Source organism: Plectrocnemia conspersa, unplaced genomic scaffold, assembly GCF_051122295.1.
Source record: "Plectrocnemia conspersa isolate PC_06_02 unplaced genomic scaffold, ASM5112229v1 ptg000002l, whole genome shotgun sequence".
Taxonomy (NCBI): Eukaryota; Metazoa; Arthropoda; class Insecta; order Trichoptera; family Polycentropodidae; genus Plectrocnemia; species Plectrocnemia conspersa.
Genome location: NW_028277166.1, coordinates 25,551,484 through 25,569,477, shown reverse-complemented (window position 1 = coordinate 25,569,477; position 17,994 = coordinate 25,551,484). Strand labels below are relative to the sequence as shown.

The 17,994-nt window shown below is 35.1% G+C and overlaps 2 protein-coding genes across 5 annotated transcripts in view; one reads left to right on the top strand and one right to left on the bottom strand.

Moving 5' to 3' along the window:
- The window catches only part of nej (CREB binding protein nejire), a 20,937-nt gene extending 12,706 nt beyond the window's left edge, over nucleotides 1-8,231 (top strand). For all 4 annotated transcript variants that reach the window (XM_088181610.1, XM_088181609.1, XM_088181608.1 and 1 more), the window contains 8 exons: nucleotides 7-164; nucleotides 238-318; nucleotides 390-1,326; nucleotides 1,399-1,635; nucleotides 2,508-3,620; nucleotides 3,772-4,041; nucleotides 4,345-4,635; nucleotides 6,784-8,231. In XM_088181610.1, the coding sequence (XP_088037736.1) occupies nucleotides 7-164; nucleotides 238-318; nucleotides 390-1,326; nucleotides 1,399-1,635; nucleotides 2,508-3,620; nucleotides 3,772-4,041; nucleotides 4,345-4,635; nucleotides 6,784-7,161 (3,465 nt within the window). In that variant the 3' untranslated portion in view covers nucleotides 7,162-8,231. The remainder of the gene's footprint in view (nucleotides 1-6; nucleotides 165-237; nucleotides 319-389; nucleotides 1,327-1,398; nucleotides 1,636-2,507; nucleotides 3,621-3,771; nucleotides 4,042-4,344; nucleotides 4,636-6,783) is intronic.
- On the bottom strand, nucleotides 7,653-17,994 carry Oseg6 (intraflagellar transport protein Oseg6). The gene is made up of 15 exons (XM_088181623.1): nucleotides 17,940-17,994; nucleotides 17,451-17,605; nucleotides 17,145-17,369; nucleotides 16,751-16,961; nucleotides 16,388-16,674; nucleotides 15,792-16,314; nucleotides 15,606-15,728; nucleotides 15,182-15,378; nucleotides 13,756-13,956; nucleotides 13,469-13,680; nucleotides 13,320-13,407; nucleotides 12,882-13,076; nucleotides 9,648-10,879; nucleotides 8,673-8,956; nucleotides 7,653-8,616 (listed from the first exon to the last, which is right to left on the bottom strand). Exons 1-15 carry the CDS (start codon nucleotides 17,961-17,963, stop codon nucleotides 8,428-8,430), a joined length of 4,146 nt encoding a protein of 1,381 aa, XP_088037749.1. The 5' UTR covers nucleotides 17,964-17,994; the 3' UTR covers nucleotides 7,653-8,427.

Below are 17,994 nucleotides of genomic sequence, written 5' to 3'. Positions count from 1 at the left end.
TTTTAGTTATCCGAAGTTTTCGAAACGGAGATCGATCCGGTGATGCAAAACTTGGGTTATTGCTGCGGTAGGAAATATACTTTTAACCCTCAAGTTTTATGCTGTTACGGCAAGCAACTTTGTACTATTCCTAGAGATGCGAAATATTTTAGTTACCAAAATAGGTACAATATAAAAAAATAAATGTAATTTATTTGCAATAATAACTCGCTTTCACAAATTCGTTTTTGATTCTAGGTATACTTTTTGCCAAAAGTGCTTCAACGATATACCGGGAAATACTGTTACTTTAGGGGATGATCCTATGCAACCCCAAACGTAAGCATTTTATTCTATAATTTGAACTCTTCCAGTGGCGTTTATAATATTTTTATCAATTCAACTTTCAGGTTAATAGAAAAAGACCAATTTTTAGAAATGAAAAATGACCATTTAGAACTCGAGCCTTACGTCGTTTGCGACGACTGTGGTCGCAAGCAACATCAAATCTGCGTTCTTCACTTGGATCAAATTTGGACTCAAGGGTTCGTTTGCACCGGTTGCCTTAAAAAGAAAGGCGCCAAGCGGAAAGAGAACAAATTTAACGCAAAGCGTCTGCCGACTTCGAAATTAGGAATATATATCGAGACTAGGGTTAATAACTTTTTGAAAAAGAAGGAAGCGGGTGCCGGCGAGGTTAGCATTCGAGTCGTCGCGAGTTCCGATAAAATAGTGGAAGTGAAACCTGGAATGAGGGGTCGTTTCGTCGAATCTGGAGATCTGCACGGCGAATTTCCATATCGCGCCAAAGCGCTATTCGCTTTCGAAGAAATCGACGGCGCGGACGTCTGCTTCTTCGGCATGCACGTCCAAGAATACGGCAGCGAGTCGCCTATGCCCAACACGAGGCGAGTTTACATCGCTTACTTAGATTCGGTTCATTTTTTCAAACCTCGACAGTGCCGGACGGCGGTGTATCACGAGATCCTCTTGGGATATTTAGACTATGCCAAACAACTGGGATATACGATGGCCCATATTTGGGCTTGTCCTCCTTCCGAAGGCGACGATTACATTTTCCACTGTCATCCTGTGGAACAGAAGATTCCAAAGCCTAAACGACTGCAGGAATGGTACAAGAAAATGCTAGACAAGGGTATCATAGAAAGAATCATCGTCGATTACAAGGATATTTTGAAACAAGCTTTGGAAGACAGCATCACGTCAGCGGCCGATTTGCCTTATTTCGAGGGAGATTTTTGGCCCAACGTCTTGGAAGAGTCGATCAAGGAACTAGATCAAGAAGAGGAGGAAAAGAGAAAACAAGCCGAAGCGGCCGAGGCTGCGGTGAGTTGTTTTTTTTCAATATGTCCGATGAACCGACCTTTTACTGATCTAGTCGTTTTTATCGTTCCTTAGCAAATAATTCAACACTCTGAAGACAGCGAGCAAGGTCCCGACGGTAAGAAGAAAGGGCAAAAGAAAGCTAAAAAATCAAACAAGTCGAAGGCTGCGCAACGTAAAAACAGCAAAAAACATAGCGATCAGCAAACTGGCAACGATCTTAGTGCAAAAATATTCGCCACTATGGAGAAACACAAGGAGGTGTTCTTTGTTATCCGGTTGCATTCGGCTCAGTCCGCCGCCAGCCTCGCAGTGAGTATATTCAATTGTTATTGTTCAGAATTTAAATTTTTATTGTTGTATTGCTTCTATTTATAAAGATACAAAAACAGTTATTATTTGTCCTTTGCTGCATAAACACCGTTCTGTAAGCGAGATATGAATTTCATCGAGGTCGCTATAAAGGCATATTTAAAACTATTACGGCCACTAAAAAAACTTCATTAATTCAATATTGGAAATTTCGTAAAAATTATCATACTAACTTATCACAGAAACGAGATAATACTGGATTTTTATTTATTTTTAATATCAAAGATCGACAAAACTGTTTGATTATAACAATAAAATATATATATATATATATATATATATATATATATATATATATATATATACATAGAAAAAATCGAATTACGAAAATATATTTTTACAGACAATATGAATACCTACATGTTTCCATTTTGATTAAATTATTTATAGATTTTTCTGTCGAGTTTCACTTTTTTCTTGTTATTATTGTTAATAAGCAAAAATTATAATAAATAAATTGTTCTCGTTACTAGACTTGCAAACTTGCGCTTCTATAAACGCTATGAATGTGTCGATCAAACAAAACGTTGTCAGTTCCACAATATGTTTTGCATTTTTCCGAATAAAAAAATGCCGATTCAGAATTTGCAGTTTTTTTCCAATTAGAAATACGATATTCAGTATTATTCCATATTGGCCAGGGATTGGTTGCAATCGTTTTTTTGCAGTATCATTTATTTATATTAGCTTAAATTGGCGAAAAAATACACTTGAAATTTTGGTTTCAAATTTATCAAGTATATTATATAATTAAAATTGAAGAATTGCGACAATTATTAAAAGTTACTGATGACTGTTTTTATATCTTGCAGCCCATTCAAGATCCCGATCCGTTGATCAATTGCGACCTGATGGACGGACGCGACGCTTTCTTGACTATGGCTCGCGATAGACATTACGAATTTTCGTCGATGAGAAGAGCTCAGTTCTCTACCTTGTGCATGTTGTGGGAGTTGCATAATCAAGGACAGGACAAATTCGTATACACTTGCAACAATTGCAAGACTCACGTCGAAACTCGCTATCATTGCACCGTGTGCGAAGACTTCGACCTCTGCATCGTGTGTTACGATAGCGACGGTCATCCGCATAAGATGGAGAAACTAGGTCTCGATCTGGACGACGGTTCCTCTCCCGGGGAAAACAAGCAAGCGAATCCCCAAGAAGCACGCAAGCTCTCCATCCAGAGGTGCATCCAGTCGCTGGTGCACGCTTGTCAATGTCGAGATGCAAATTGCAGATTACCGTCGTGCCAGAAGATGAAACGGGTGGTGACGCACACCAAGATATGCAAGCGGAAAACCAACGGCGGCTGTTCTATATGCAAACAGCTCGTTGCGTTATGCTGCTATCATGCGAAACATTGCCAGGAAACTAAATGTCTCGTGCCTTTCTGTAGTAATATAAAACATAAATTAAAACAGCAACAGTTGCAACAGAGATTACAGCAAGCTCAGTTGCTTCGAAGGAGAATGGCCGTTATGAACGTGCCAGGAATGGGAGGCAGCACGGGTAACAGTCCGCCGCCTCCGGCCGCTCCCCCGGCCCTGGCTTCCCCCCCTCTCACCGGCGCCAAGCCCGCTCCGGCTACTCACACGCCGCCGCCTAACGTACTGCAAGTCGTGAAGCAGGTGCAGGAGGAAGCCGCCCGGCAGCAGTCGACTCCGCATTACGGTAAAGCAGCGCAGCAAATGCCGCCTCCTCAACAACACATGCAGCAGCGACATCAGCTGCATCATATGGAGCAATGGGCCCCTCAACAGCAGCGTTATCCGGGAAAACCGCAACAGGCGCTTCGGCAACTACACCCGTTATCGCAAGGACTCAATCATCCGCAAGTGGGGCAGATGCATCCTCATCCTCAGCATCCGCAACATCCGACCCATACACAACAAATACTCAACCAGCAAAACAATCCTCAACAGGTGAGTTGTTTTGTAATATACGTATCGGGGGTTATTAATCCTTTTTTTAAAGTAAAGTCTGATTATTTCTTAGAAAAAAAATATTAATAACAAAAATCGGGGTCCCTAAATTCTCTCAGTAGGATTAATAAATGTAATCTTTCATTCGAAGATCATGGGTATGGTGCCACAGCAACAGCAACCTGGCCAGTCGATGGGACAAATGAGCAATGTGGGCGGCATGGTCGGCGGGCCCGTACGCCAGCCCGTCGGCACCAGCGCGGTGAATCATCCTGGAATATCTCCACAGCAGCATCAAAAGGCTCTGCAACAGCTCATGCTAACTCTACGAATGCCTTCTTGCCCGGAGCAGCAAGCTCAAATTTTGCAAATATTGAAGGCGAATCCGCACCTCATGGCAGCTTTCATAAAACAAAGACAGGTAACATTTTTATTATTTAATAGAAGAACTAAAAGGCATGAAAAAATATTTTAAACACTTCAACCAAAAAAATATTTAACGGTTTTTGTGCACACGATAATTGTCATAGTAAAATAATCATATGTTGAAATAAATATGGCTAATATTCAAAAATTTTAATAATTTGAATTCAGTTAAAAAATGGTCAAATTAACACAAAACTACTGATTCTTGTGACCTTTGCTGGAAGGATTTTTATTATTTGCAACTGTTGTGGAAACTCAGTTGGTAAATAACTGTATTGAATATTAAATTCGTTTGCAGCAAAGTCAACAACAAGCCGGAGCTGGAGCAGGTTCTCACATGATGGGCGGCGTGGGCGCCACCGGGGGCGCTAATCCGTCCGGTATACCTCAAGTGGCTCCTCAGCAACAACAACAACAGCAGCAGCAGCAACAACAACAACAACAACAGCAACAACAACAACAGCAGCAGCAACAGCAACAACAACAACAGCAGCAGCAGCAGCAGCAACAACAACAGCAGCAGCAACAGCATCAGCAAAGGCTGCAGATGCAACAATTACTAGGACAACAGCAACAGCAGCAACAACAGGTAAAATATAATTTTCCTTCGTTTTTTAACGATTATGAGTGAAGAATTTTCAGGCAATAAGCTGCTACTCAAATTGCCGGCACCCAATGACAGAAATAGAACAAGTCTGTTTTCGTGTACCTGATTTTTAAAAATACATCATTTTTATTAAAATTGCCTACTGGGTATAATTTATATAAACTGTTATTTCTGTTTTTTTTTATGCTGAAATAAGAAAATTTCAATATCATTAAATAGAGCACAGTCGCCAATTCCATGTAGACTGAATAGTAGGAAATAAATATCAATAACTTTATAAAATATAAAAGCGCCAGGTTTTAAACATCTTTTGGAAAATATAGAAAATTAAGTAAACATTTACATAAAAAATAATATTTATTATAAATAATAGGAATTATAACATCCAACAGCTGATTTTATTCTGTATGTTTTGCTTTTTAAACTTTGACATCTACCGACGCATTTAAATGTATATGCCAAAAGCGATACAATACATATGGTAATCAGACAACTGAACACAAGACAGTTAAATACAGCAACAATTGCACACAGTGACATGTGAACTCATATATTATTAAACACAATTTGCAAAAAGGTTTGAAATGGTATGAATAAAACATTTATAACCATAATGAGATTAACCTTTCATAACTTATTTTTTTTTTATTATATTATCTATTATTATTCAATCGTTAAGTAATAATTGATGTGGATGGTATTTTATTTTAATTTTCACTCCCAAACCGATTGAGTAAGAAGGCAAGTTTGTTTTATTGACATTAAAATAAAATAATGACTATATTATCATTTTTTACCACGAAACCTCTGATGTTATTATTTGTATATTAAAAAATAATTTAATATTATTTCCGAGAGTAACAAACATTTAAATTTAGTTTGTAAATAAATAAGATTATTAGTTGATCATAAAATAATGACTATATAATTTTTTTACCACAAAACCTCTGATTTTTTTCCGAATCATAAACATAAACATTTAAATTATTTAGTCACATAAATAAATTATGATTATAAATGATCCAAATGAATGCAATATAATTTATTTTATTCATACCATTTTATTTTTTTTGCAGATTGGATTCAATAGTTTACTTGTGTAATCATCCTGTGTTCAGTTGTCATAGAACCAATGCATATTTATCATTGCAGTTCTGCGTGTATTTCACCTATTTTGTGCAAAGTCCTCTATTTTTTTAAATAATTTTTGTGTCTTTCTGTATAAAAATATTAATCATATTAAGTGAATGAATATTTATAGATTTTATTTTAATATATGACAATCAAAAATTATTTGCAATAAATTTTGAAATTTGAACCAAAGTAAAAATATTTTCAATACAATAAAAATGATGGGTGAATATGTATTTTTACTAAATGTAAACAATTACTTTGTTTGGGATCCTGTCTCTCCCCACTCTTACCACATTTGACCCATGCTATCGAGGTCAAACTCAAACATCAATGGGCTATATGGAATATTACATTTTCAAGTAAACAACGAATCTTGTAAAAACCGTTGTGCCGATAATAAGTTGGACAAAGATATCTCCTCATACGCTAGTGATTAACCTTTACACGCACATGCGCCGTGCGCAATTTGCTTAACTCACTGCCCGAGTATTTTTCGCGTAATTATTGCACGACTTGAAGCTGTTATAAATATAACTACATCTCAAAAACTAGTAAATTTATTTAGTTAAAATAAAAAAATTGTTTTAAATTTGAACAACTTTATCAAAAATATTTATGCATTTTTTAATATTACAAAATTACACAAAAATCAAACATTTTAGCGCCTATGTCAAATTTTATAACATTTCTTTATACACAAACCAGCCTTGCACTTTTGGCAACTATAAATATATCTAATTATTTTATCATTTTTTTAACATATGCGATTTAACAGATACCTAAGTTTGCTCTTGTTTTTTCCTGGCCAATGTTCCAAATGCTTGACTTTCTAATCTAACAATGGATTGTTCCACTGATCATTTTTTTAGTCCCATCATAAGGACTAAAAAACAATTAATTAGCCCTTTCTCAATTTTGTTTAGAAAATAACAGGTCCTTTCATGTATATGAATAATATTTTAACTGAAATGCCAATTTATTTATTTTTTGTTCAAGGTCGGTGTCGTCGGTGGTATGGGACAGATCAATAACATGTCAAACATGAACACCCAGCAACAGTGGTCTTTCCAGAAGTTGATTCAACGAAACCAACCGCAGGTGCAGCAGCAGCAGCAGGTGCAACAACAACAGCAAGGGTTTCCCACGCCTCCTTACGGGGGCCGCGGAGTGGGCCTCAACGTTGGCGTGGGAGGAAACTCGAGATATTTCACTCCCGGCATGCAGCTATTGCAGCGGTCGCCTCCTCCGGCACCCTCACCTCGACCTCCAACCCCCTCCGAGATGCTTCTGCACCAGCCGGCTCCCCTCAACGACGATCAGTTGCCGCCTATGACCCCGCAGGACCAGCTCACAAAATTCGTCGAGCAATTGTAGTGTAAATATAGTGTAAATAACGATAATCGTACTTTTGTACATACATGTGAATTGTAATAGTTAGTTTATATTGACGACTCGTTAGGGAAATGCGACGGACCGTCAGCTCACGGCTGTGTTATACTGACACTAATTGATCGGAGTGTACCGGCCGGTCATATTGTGCTGTTTTAAATTTTATATATGATGTACATTTGTAAAACTTTTTATCTACACAAGTATGTGTGTAATGAATTCGTAGTTACTTTTTTTTTGTAGGTTTCGTTTATGTTTGTATATAGAAAATTGAAATTAATTTCATAAAATTTTTTAAAGTAATTATTTGTTTGATATATGAAAAATATTTATCTATTACTATGTATATTGTGTGATTGTTTCTCGAGTGCGCGGGTGTGTCCACACTTCATTTTACTATCGGTAGTTATATGAAATTGTTATTTTACCAAATAGATCGTTTGGTGTTGCATAATTTTAAATGAAATTTTATTGTTTCTATTTAATTTGCGAGTGGCACAAGTGACATGAAGCATTTAATAAATAAATCGATGCATATATGCATGTTGTGTATATATGCATAGTTTACGTGTATATTGAATAAAGTGAATACGAACTGTTGATCGAAAACAAGTTAAATAAATGTAATAAATTCTTTCGTGGAGCGTCGGAAAGGTATGCGCGCGGGGGTCGCACGGCGCTGGCGCGCGCGTCGTCGTCTAATTTATTTGCTCTAGGTAAAATAATATAGTATTACATTCCAAATTTTTTTGGATCGGAGCGCCGCGCAGCGTGCGACCCTCGCTCGTTACGTGCTACCTTATCTATTTTGTTTTTAGCGATTATATATTATTATGATATAATAACCATATTTATTATTAAACTTACGATTAATCAATTAAGTAAGTATTATACATAGAGAAAAGCGCTCAATGTACAAATGTAAATATAAAAACGAGTACATCCTGTCCGCTTGTGCATAGAACGTAAGCTGTTCCTAGCATATAGATACATTATGATACTTATGCTGTTTATGTAATGAAAAATCATTTTATAATATAATTATGTGAACAAAACGACATATTTGATTTTCGAACACACGTCATCAAACACACGATCTTGTCCTCATCCAAACGCTCCCGCTCGTTGTAATCGTTTTATTTTTATTTTATTTGTAAAAGCACATGTACGATGGGATATGTATTAATTCGTAAGAATAACAATGTACTTTTTTAATATATAACTATATTTTGTTTAAGAATAAAATACATATTAATAACGCTTGTCGTCTTCTAAGTATCTTTGCACGTTTTCTACTTTCACAAGGTTCTGAGACATTATCTTCGACCAACACATGGGGCACTGTTGACATTCGTCGATCAGCGTAACGAACTCTTTCCGGATAGCCGGAAAATCGCATTCGGGGCAAGCGGTCAGATCGGTTTTAATAATGTGGCAGCCCTGAAATATATTTTTTTTAGTAATAGTTATTTGAAATATAATATAATCGACATTACCGTAGCTATGCAGAACGGTAGCGACATTTTGCATTGGTTGCAGGTCAGGTTGGTTTCAGCCACGGGTTTATCGCAATAAGGACAGGGTGTGGCGTGTTCTAGATTGGAATTTTCAAACTCCTTCGGGGGATGTCTCACTACCGACTCAATCTTTTTCGTATACTTTGCGTCGATTTGAGTTCTGTATTCCGGTTTCATGAGTAGCCTTGCATACTGATGTGCAGATTTTTTCAAACCTGCTCTTTGACATTCAATCACGACTGAAGTTAGAATTGAGACAATATCTAAAACACAAAACTTTGCTATTATACACATTCATAAAATAATGAAATGAACTTTTCAATTTCATAAGAGATTAATGAGGTTCATTTAGAATAGCTATAAACATTGAAACATTTAAATGCATTTAAAAAACGTTTTGTAGAATTTATATCGCAATGAACTGAATACTTGGAACATCTTCAGAGCTGTCCAAAAGTTATTAAGAAATTTGGCTTTTAAAGTAGTAAAAGTTCAACAATTTTCCTTTTTCTTGATTAACAGTTTGATTACATGAAATATTTTTTTTAAGGGATTTACAAGTACTTCCCGAAAGCTGATTTTAATAATACGAAGGTAGTCGATTTTTAATTCATTACTTCCAAAAATTGTTATGGAGCTAATTTGAATTGTCGAATTAGCTTCTTTTTTATAAGAAAATATCAATAAACATGCAAGCACTTTAAGCTAATTACACGTATGTTGGAAGGATGGTGTTAAAAAATGTGACTAGCTAGGTAAGTATTGAACTGTGAGAAAGTCTCCTTACTTTTGAATAGAACGGAGACTCGTCATCTACACTTTACTTAATAAAATTAATCACTTTCGTAGCTTAGGAGAAAAAAGCTGACATGTCTGCTGATTTTTAAATGGGACCTAAATAGTATTTTGCAATAGTCATGTAAAATAATATGTATGTTTATAATAATAACTTACGTGATGGGAACAAAGATATGTTCTCAGCGACTCTCACTAGCATATTAGCACACTTTAAATGATCGCCTCTCTTCAAATGCAATCTCACCAATATGTACGAATGGAGCAGACCAAGACTAGCTTTCATCTCGGCCGGTATCGGCAGTTCGTTGCTTTTCAGATCTTGATACATAGCGAACAGTAAATCGTGAGCGACCCTATAGTTTCCGTTCACTTGCTCCTGATTCGCAATTATGAGCGCTGTCTTGGCTGCTTCGTGAAATTGCTTCCTAGCCATATACAACCTGAACAGATACTTGGGTTCTTTCGGCGTCCCATCTGTATCTCCCAGCAGAAATTCTATCAACTGCTTCGATAATTGCTCGCTCTCCGACGAAGCTATAGTGTCTATAGCCAAAGTTACAGCCTCGTCTTCATTCGAACTGTTCGTAGCCGCTTTTAACAGATGAGACATAGCTTTTACGTATTCTTTAGCGTGAAAATAAAACTTACCGGCTAGCATATAGTTCTTTTCGCCTTCAAAATGCAACGCTAAACTTTTAAAATCCTCCAATCTCGGATTGGAATGTTGTATCAATATTTCGCCCAACAGATGCAGTTTACCGTGCTGTCTGGCCAATTGAAACGCTTCTTCGTAGCACAGCGACATGACTAAAAATTTGATCGCCGAAGTATAATCATTTAACTTTTGAAAGAACAAAGCGACCAGTTTAGCTCCCTGTATCGATTTAGTGTCCTGCACTAATTGCACCGCCTCATCTGGACTATTCAAATAATCCAAATTCAATCTGATCGCCGAGTCGTAATCTTTAGCCAACTTATAAGCTTTCAAAGCATCGCCATATCTACCGTCTCCCTCTTTGGCTTTCGCATACTGTAAATAAATTATGGGAAGGGTGACTTTCGGCAATAGTTGCTCTACTTTGATCCAAGATTTTAATTTTATATATAGCAATGCAGCTTTATCGAATTCTTCAGCTTGCTCGTAAAGATTCGCCGATTGGCTATATTGCTTTGTGTCTTCCAAGAGCTTTGCACAGTCGGCGACTAAATTGATATTATCTGACAACTTTTGCAAGATCGAAAGTCCTCGGTTATAATCTCCGAATTTGATTGAAGTGCGAGCCAAACCAGACAAACATTTTTTATTATGTTCGATTATATCGTTGTTATTCTCTTTCGTGTTGATGATGGCTTTTTCATAGTTGTTCAAAGCTTCATGATTATCGCCACTGAAAAATATATGTTCTATAATTAGCTATTAAGCTAAAACTGCAAAATACAAGAGTGTGTCAAAGGGATGTAAAAAATTCGATTGGGGATTAATATTGTCACATGTTGAGGCGTGGTTTTAGATATGCTTAGTTATTTCTTTTTGGAAATTATTGCAAACATGGAATTATCAAGAGCAATCAGCGAAATAATTTATATTGAAACTAACTTAACTTCCGCAGTGAGAATGAGCGTTCCCACTGCGACGGCGACGACACGATTTTATTGCCTTTGACGTGGAGTTTTGACTTCTGAGAAGGGATAATTGTTTTTTGCGCTTTCCGATTGGTCAAAATTCGGTTTAGATATGCTTCATTATATTCTCATTTATTATAAGTCGTAATATATTTATAAAAATCTTAATATAAACGCTATATAACAGAGCGTTTCTACTGCGATGGCACGATTTTATTGCTTTCGACGTGGATTTTTGACTTCTGAAAAGGGATAATTGTTTTTTGCGCTCTTCTATTGAGCAAAATTCGGATTAGATATGCTTCATTCGATTCTTAATTATTGTAAGTAGTTTCTAAACAGGGATCTCCTTGAATTTGGCCAAAAAATAACGCTTATAATATTTTTTTATATTTCTGTTGAAGTAATCATACAACATTTTAATTATTTTATTTTGTAATGACTAATCAATTTTTTTAAAATAAATAATTCAAGAAATAAACATTTACTCCAATTTTATGTATCATTAAAAATGATAAAATATCAATATAAAATAAATTGCATCACCTATGAATTCTATTAGGTTGTTTCATATAAAATGGCTGATTTCTTTTATAAAACGCTGTTTGCTTAAATTACAGAAAGTCTTAAGACAAATTTTTAGTCTTCCGAAATGCGTTTTAACGGGGTAAATCAGCTAACGACTATTCAAAGCTGAATGTACCGGTTTCCATTCGTGGCATTTAATGAAATACTATGAATCTGAATGAAATGGAAATTTTATAAATAAACGAGCAATAACTGGCCAACTTTTGCCCCCTCTGGAAAAATCTGAAATGACGGCCCTCTCCAGCAATACTTTTTTCTTTTTATTTTAATACATATAAGATATTCTCTGTGAACTGAAAATAGCTCACTTTTAGAGAGTTTTAAATACCAGGTATGTATAGCTTAGCTCGATTTTAATTAATCATCACAATATACATCCGTGAGATTAGGAAAATCTAGGTAAACCTAATTTGTGATGATCGATCGGAATTATAATTATATAATAATCACTAATACTAACAGACAATATATGACATTCTGCTGCAAATCGATACGTCAACATAATTTTTTTCTATAAAAATATAGTATAGGTAAGTCCAAATAATTTTCACGTTCTTGTGTTTCATAATAAATTTAGAACGTAATTTTAATAATTATTTAAGTATCTATAACGAATGGTTTCCAAAACATAATACCTACGGCAACCAATTTAAAAGTCAGTAAAACAATTTTTTTTCATTAAACTTTATTTTATTCCATAAAAAAGATAATATATGAAGAATAAACTTTTTTATTTCCCTGAATTTATGGAGATAACCACAGCATAATAGGTAGTAGCCCTATTATGCTGTTGAGCAATTTTTATTGTGTAATTGAACAAGACTGGCTGTGAACGAATTAAGCACACATTTAATGTGAGAATGTTCTTATTCCTATAATCATATTGATTCCTATTGCGGCGTCATTTCTCAATTTGTCTTGCAAATAAATAAGCGATAAGGACAATCGCTCAGAGTTCAGAGATTCCCTAATGATCGATTTTATGTCGCGAAAGTTAAAAGCCTCAAACACATTGGACATGTATCTAGAATGGAAGACAATCCACTTGAAGTGGATACTGAGTTCTAGCAGATAGCTCTGAAAATCACATCAATACTGGGAGGATAGAGTTGTGTAGAGAAGATGAAATTTAAATATACAGAACTTTGTACAGTCGACATGTAAACAAATAATACATACACAAATTCAAGATGTTGAGCGTAGTTGCATAAGATTGATGGCAAACGTTCTGGCGCAACTGTTTTGGCTATTTCGACCGCCTGTGACCATTGATGAAGAACTAATCTCAGCGCTAGCTCTTCTTCTCCTGCACCACCACCGACACACCAAGCTGCAGCGGCTTCCGCTTTTCCCAAGCAAACGCAGGCTCGAGAGCTGGATTTTTTATTATCCAATCAAATCATATCAACTAGTAAATATTATAAATTGCTAGCAAGTATAATATTGTCAATATTCAAAATTGTATAAAAATGTCTTATGTCTTATATTAATATTTACAATACTCAAAGAATTATATAAAGACAAATCAACGAGATAAAAATCAATGTAGAAACAATATTAATTAACTTAGCTTAATAACTGCTAAAAAAATCAATAATATAAAAATACTTATATTACCATAAAACAGAAATATTCTCAATATCTATCATATCCTCTAAAGTCCATACCATTGCAACGTCATTGAGATAAGTATAGACTCTAATAGCTGGAATAATAATTAAAAAACATTAATTATTCAGAACATATATTTAAAACAAATTAAATACCGAAAGCCACATCCAAATTGCTTATAGCTGCTTTTCCCAATTGAATCCAATATTCTTCTTTGCCGACCGTAATGCAAAAATCGAAGGCATCGTTATATCTTCTCAAACCGATCAATTTATCCAAATGAGCCATTTGACTTGCTTCCTTTTTAAGAGGATCCAAGTCTAAGAGTCCATAAGTTTGATGTGTTGAGAGAGTGATTTTATTCAATCTTAAATATGATAGTTTCATTGAGAGAATAATTAGATGATTATGATTAATAATATAATGAACCAAAATAACTAACCTTCCGCCTTGACGATGCAAATACAAATCACCACTGCAAAACACTAATGGAATTTGCCCTTTGGGCAATGGAGTATCACCCAACATTTCAATATAGTTACCGTTTACCGACTGACTTATGTAGTAATAAGTTATAATCTTCTCTTCGTTCCAAACGATGAAAACGTTCCTATCTGCGAGGCAAGTGTCCCATAAAACACCCCTGAAATTATTATATGTATGTTCATTTATACTGTTAATATTATAAATAGTGCTGTATATTTCTCAATATTTATTTATTTATTAAAATTATGACCATCGTGACCTGACAGGTTAACCTAATGCGTCACGATTGCCAAAAGTATAAAATACATACAAATATATGCACATGCATACATACAAATTCATATACACATAAATAAAAACAAGGAAACAGGATAAAAGAACAGATACAAATCACCTCAACAGTTGTGCATTGTCCCATGCGAATTGAACCAAAACCTCATATGTGCACGAGAAAATAACAATATCTCTATGTACAGTAATGAGCAGACGAACAGCATTTGCCAGAGAAGAGTTGCCAAATGCCCCAGTTCTAGACTTCACAGGCAAGAACAGTGGACGCGACCGAGAACTATAACCACCTTCCGGAGCCCACATTTGCAGCTGCTCGAGCACCGAAGGGTTGTCTACGATGCCTTTGAGCAATTTACAGAAGTGTTTAATTATATAAACACTTCTGCGAGTTGACAAAGAAACGTATTCCAGCGCTCCCAAAATAAAAGCACTGGGAAACAAGAACGGATAATATCCGTATGCCTTCAAGTATAAATATCAAAGGAATTTACGCTGTACTTTTTCCAGCTTCAATTCATTAAATTGTCTCATTACGCCTGGAATCCAAATAATGGAGCTAGTTTCTAGTATGCTGCGGAATAGAGCATCATAAAGAGTGCGCAATACTAAAGTATTCCTGAAGTAGCGCACATTTCTTAAGATAAAACTGAGCATTTTAATGATCTGTTGTGAGTCTCTGCAATGTGCTGGCTAAATTTCCATCGTTCTTCGAAAGTCACACTTAAATCATTAGTAAAGGAAGACTTTACTAGAATATATCCACTGAGATGGTAGGAATATTCCACCGGCATCGATGACCTTAAAAATGAAATTGTGTGACATTTCTTTACACTGAAAGGTAATCGGTTATAGCAAGTCCACGACCATAAAAAATTGAGATCCTCTTTCAGGTCGAGGGAATCCGAAATCGACTGTACTTTCTTGAAAATTTGCAAGTCATCTGCATATATATTTATATATATTTTTTTGAATGTATTATATTATATATCAATATATATTTTTGTATTTTGAATTACACAACAAATAAATAATAACAATGAGTTGGTTTTATAAAGATACTTTCTATTTCAGTCTATGTAAAATATACTCACTTGTAGTTTGTCAAAAAGTTAGGTATTTCAGTTACATTGTCATTAATGGGGCTGTAGACAAATCCGTTGTTTTTAGCATCTACTATTATGTTTCTCGTAGCTGGAGGATCACAGAATATGGCGTTGAGTCCCACGGAATGACGATAGCGTACGATTGTCTTCCATTCTTCGATCGCAAAGTATTGTAAATGACCTAACTGAATTTTTAAATTACAATGTTTATGTGAGACCTAATAATTTTTAGTTCAGTCCATAAACTTGTGAAAAGTACGATATTAATTTGGTTAAACTATTAGAACAAATATATTTATTTATTAATAAATTCCTGTCACATTAAGTAAATTTTGACTGACAAGTAATGGCACAGAATTTATGGACTGCTCTAAATACATTTAATATATCATAAATAAATATACTTTCATACATCAGTAACGAACACCAAAAAATCGTTGCTTAAAGAATGACTTGTGATTGTAGCTTCTTGCAAAGCCGGCTCAGGAAACAGACAACTTTCTCTATCTTCTCTAGAAATTTCCGGTTGATCGAGCTGCAATATTTAAAATAAAAATCATTAACTGAATACTCTTATGTTCATTATATAACAAATTACCATGTGAAGCATAATTTTTCCTTCAAACAGCACAGCTGCATATTCAGTGCCTATTTTGACGCTAGAGATAGCACCCGGATACTGACGACGGCCAGAAATTGACGACGCAGGCTTAGAAGCTAAGTCCAAAACTGTTGTTTGATTCACAGTCGTATCGTAAAACCAAGCTGTATCGTTGCTTATGTAACAAATATGATAAGGTCCCACAGCAATGAGCAACGGCTCTATGTGAAAATGTATCCGCATCAATTCGACCGGATTTCCTTTCGATTCGGCAACGGCAGCCTCATCCACCGGAACGCATTGATACAACGTTCCTTCGGTAAGATTGCTCAAGAGCAACGCTCTTGTATTATGAGCACTACATAACGGCGCTAATTTTGTGAGATAAACCGATAAGCTCGACTGTCCAGCGACGCCTAAAAGTTGACCGTCTATACTCCACTCGCATTTTTCAGCTCCGCCTTGTGGATAAAACGATACGTGACTCTCTGAAGTATCCCAAATTGAACGGATCTGTAACCTTTTATATTATATAATAGTATTGAGTACAGAAATATTAAATAAGCATGATATTATTGCCTTAAATAACTTACAAACTATCACCACAAGTAGCGACTTGGCCTAAAGATTGAGACAATGCCAAGTCCAGTAATGAATCTTTGTTGCTTTTTACTTGAAACAACTCTTGACCGACTTCTTTGATATGAGTAGAAATAGCGATCAATATTCCAGCAGTGAATCCGATCAATATATAGCCATCGCCGTACCACTTATATGTTACGATTACGCCGTACTTTTGTTGGAACGCCAATTCTATTGGATTCTCAGGATCCAGTAAGTTGTACAGATATAAAGTTCTCTTTCCGACTACTAAACTTATCTGGAACATGATGTTTAATATAAATATAGACAATAAATCATTTATATAATGACGCTATTTGCAAAAATTAATTTACAGTGTTCTCTCCAGCTACTCTTTCATCGGTCTTCATCTCAGAAAATTGTAGATCGTTCGGTTGATCCCTAAGCGACACAATCCTTAAAGTATCTCCATCTATGTTGCTGATCGAAAGAGTTTTATCTTCGGAAACCAAAGCCAGAATATTATCGGTGTTCCATGCTCCGCATGTTATTTTTTTCGAATGTTTACCAATTACAGGTATACGTCTGAATTAAACAAGCAAATATATAACAATTAAAATATTATATTTTTATTGTACCTATTCAAAACAAATAATACAAAAATATTTGAATGAATTATTTAATCCTGCAGTTTATTTTTAAAATATTTTTTCTCTGAATGGATCATTTAAATTGTGTAGTGACTTAATAAAATTAATAGTATAATACTTTGATGTTTGATGATTATAGAATACAACATTTCCTCGTTGTGTTCCGATAGCTAAAATCGGATCTTGTTTAGCCCATGCGATGCAAGTCGGCGATTCTCTCAGTCCGGTATCAATAGTTAATCGTTTCTGTTGATGGCATTCCCATAATGTAACCGATGCGTTTGAAGGACTTATAGCGGCTAAGAAATCACCATCAGAATCCCATTCTAAGCCGCAGCATAGTCTATAAAATAAATATTTTTTTATTAAAAAAGTAATTTCTTATGCAATACCACAAATCAATATAATATATTTTATCAATAACCCTGGAAGTTTGATTCTCTCTTGCAGTTGTCCATATCTATTAAATATTGCAATAGTCGAATCTGTTCCTGTAGTAGCCAATAATGAACCAGAATTTTTTTGCCAACATAAGTAGACCTCTCCCAAACCATGAGGTTGTTCGATATAAAATAATAGCTGAAAATCATATTATTATAATTGTAGAATTATATAATTTTTATTTAATTAAATATTTTTAATTGTCTATTTTATTGCTTTAATTATTTACGCTAACATTAAATGTACTTTTAGAATTGTTTATTGAGTAATATTGCACAATTGCAGAGAAACATTTTTATTTGGTCGTAACGCAGCAAATTTCAGCCATAGAAAATTTGACAGTTGTAAACAATTATGTTATTGTACAACATATCAATAATTACTCTCGATACGATTCAATAGTTAATACAGTTGATAATGTTGATATATTTTATATTTTTTAAGAGTATCGTTTTCATGAAATATGGCGTACCTTCGGAGAATCCATGATGTGCATTTTGTTTGTTTATTACGCTTCCATAGCAACT

Bases quoted from the DNA above. Each gene is read 5' to 3' on its own strand.
- Oseg6 (XM_088181623.1), bottom strand. From the start codon at position 17,963: ATGCACATCATGGATTCTCCGAAG. The intron at 15,729-15,791 runs GTAATTTGTTAT...TAAATATTGCAG, and splicing joins GAAAAATTATGCTTCACATG to CTCGATCAACCGGAAATTTC. The intron at 8,617-8,672 runs GTAATGTCGATT...AATATATTTCAG, and splicing joins TACCGTTCTGCATAGCTACG to GGCTGCCACATTATTAAAAC.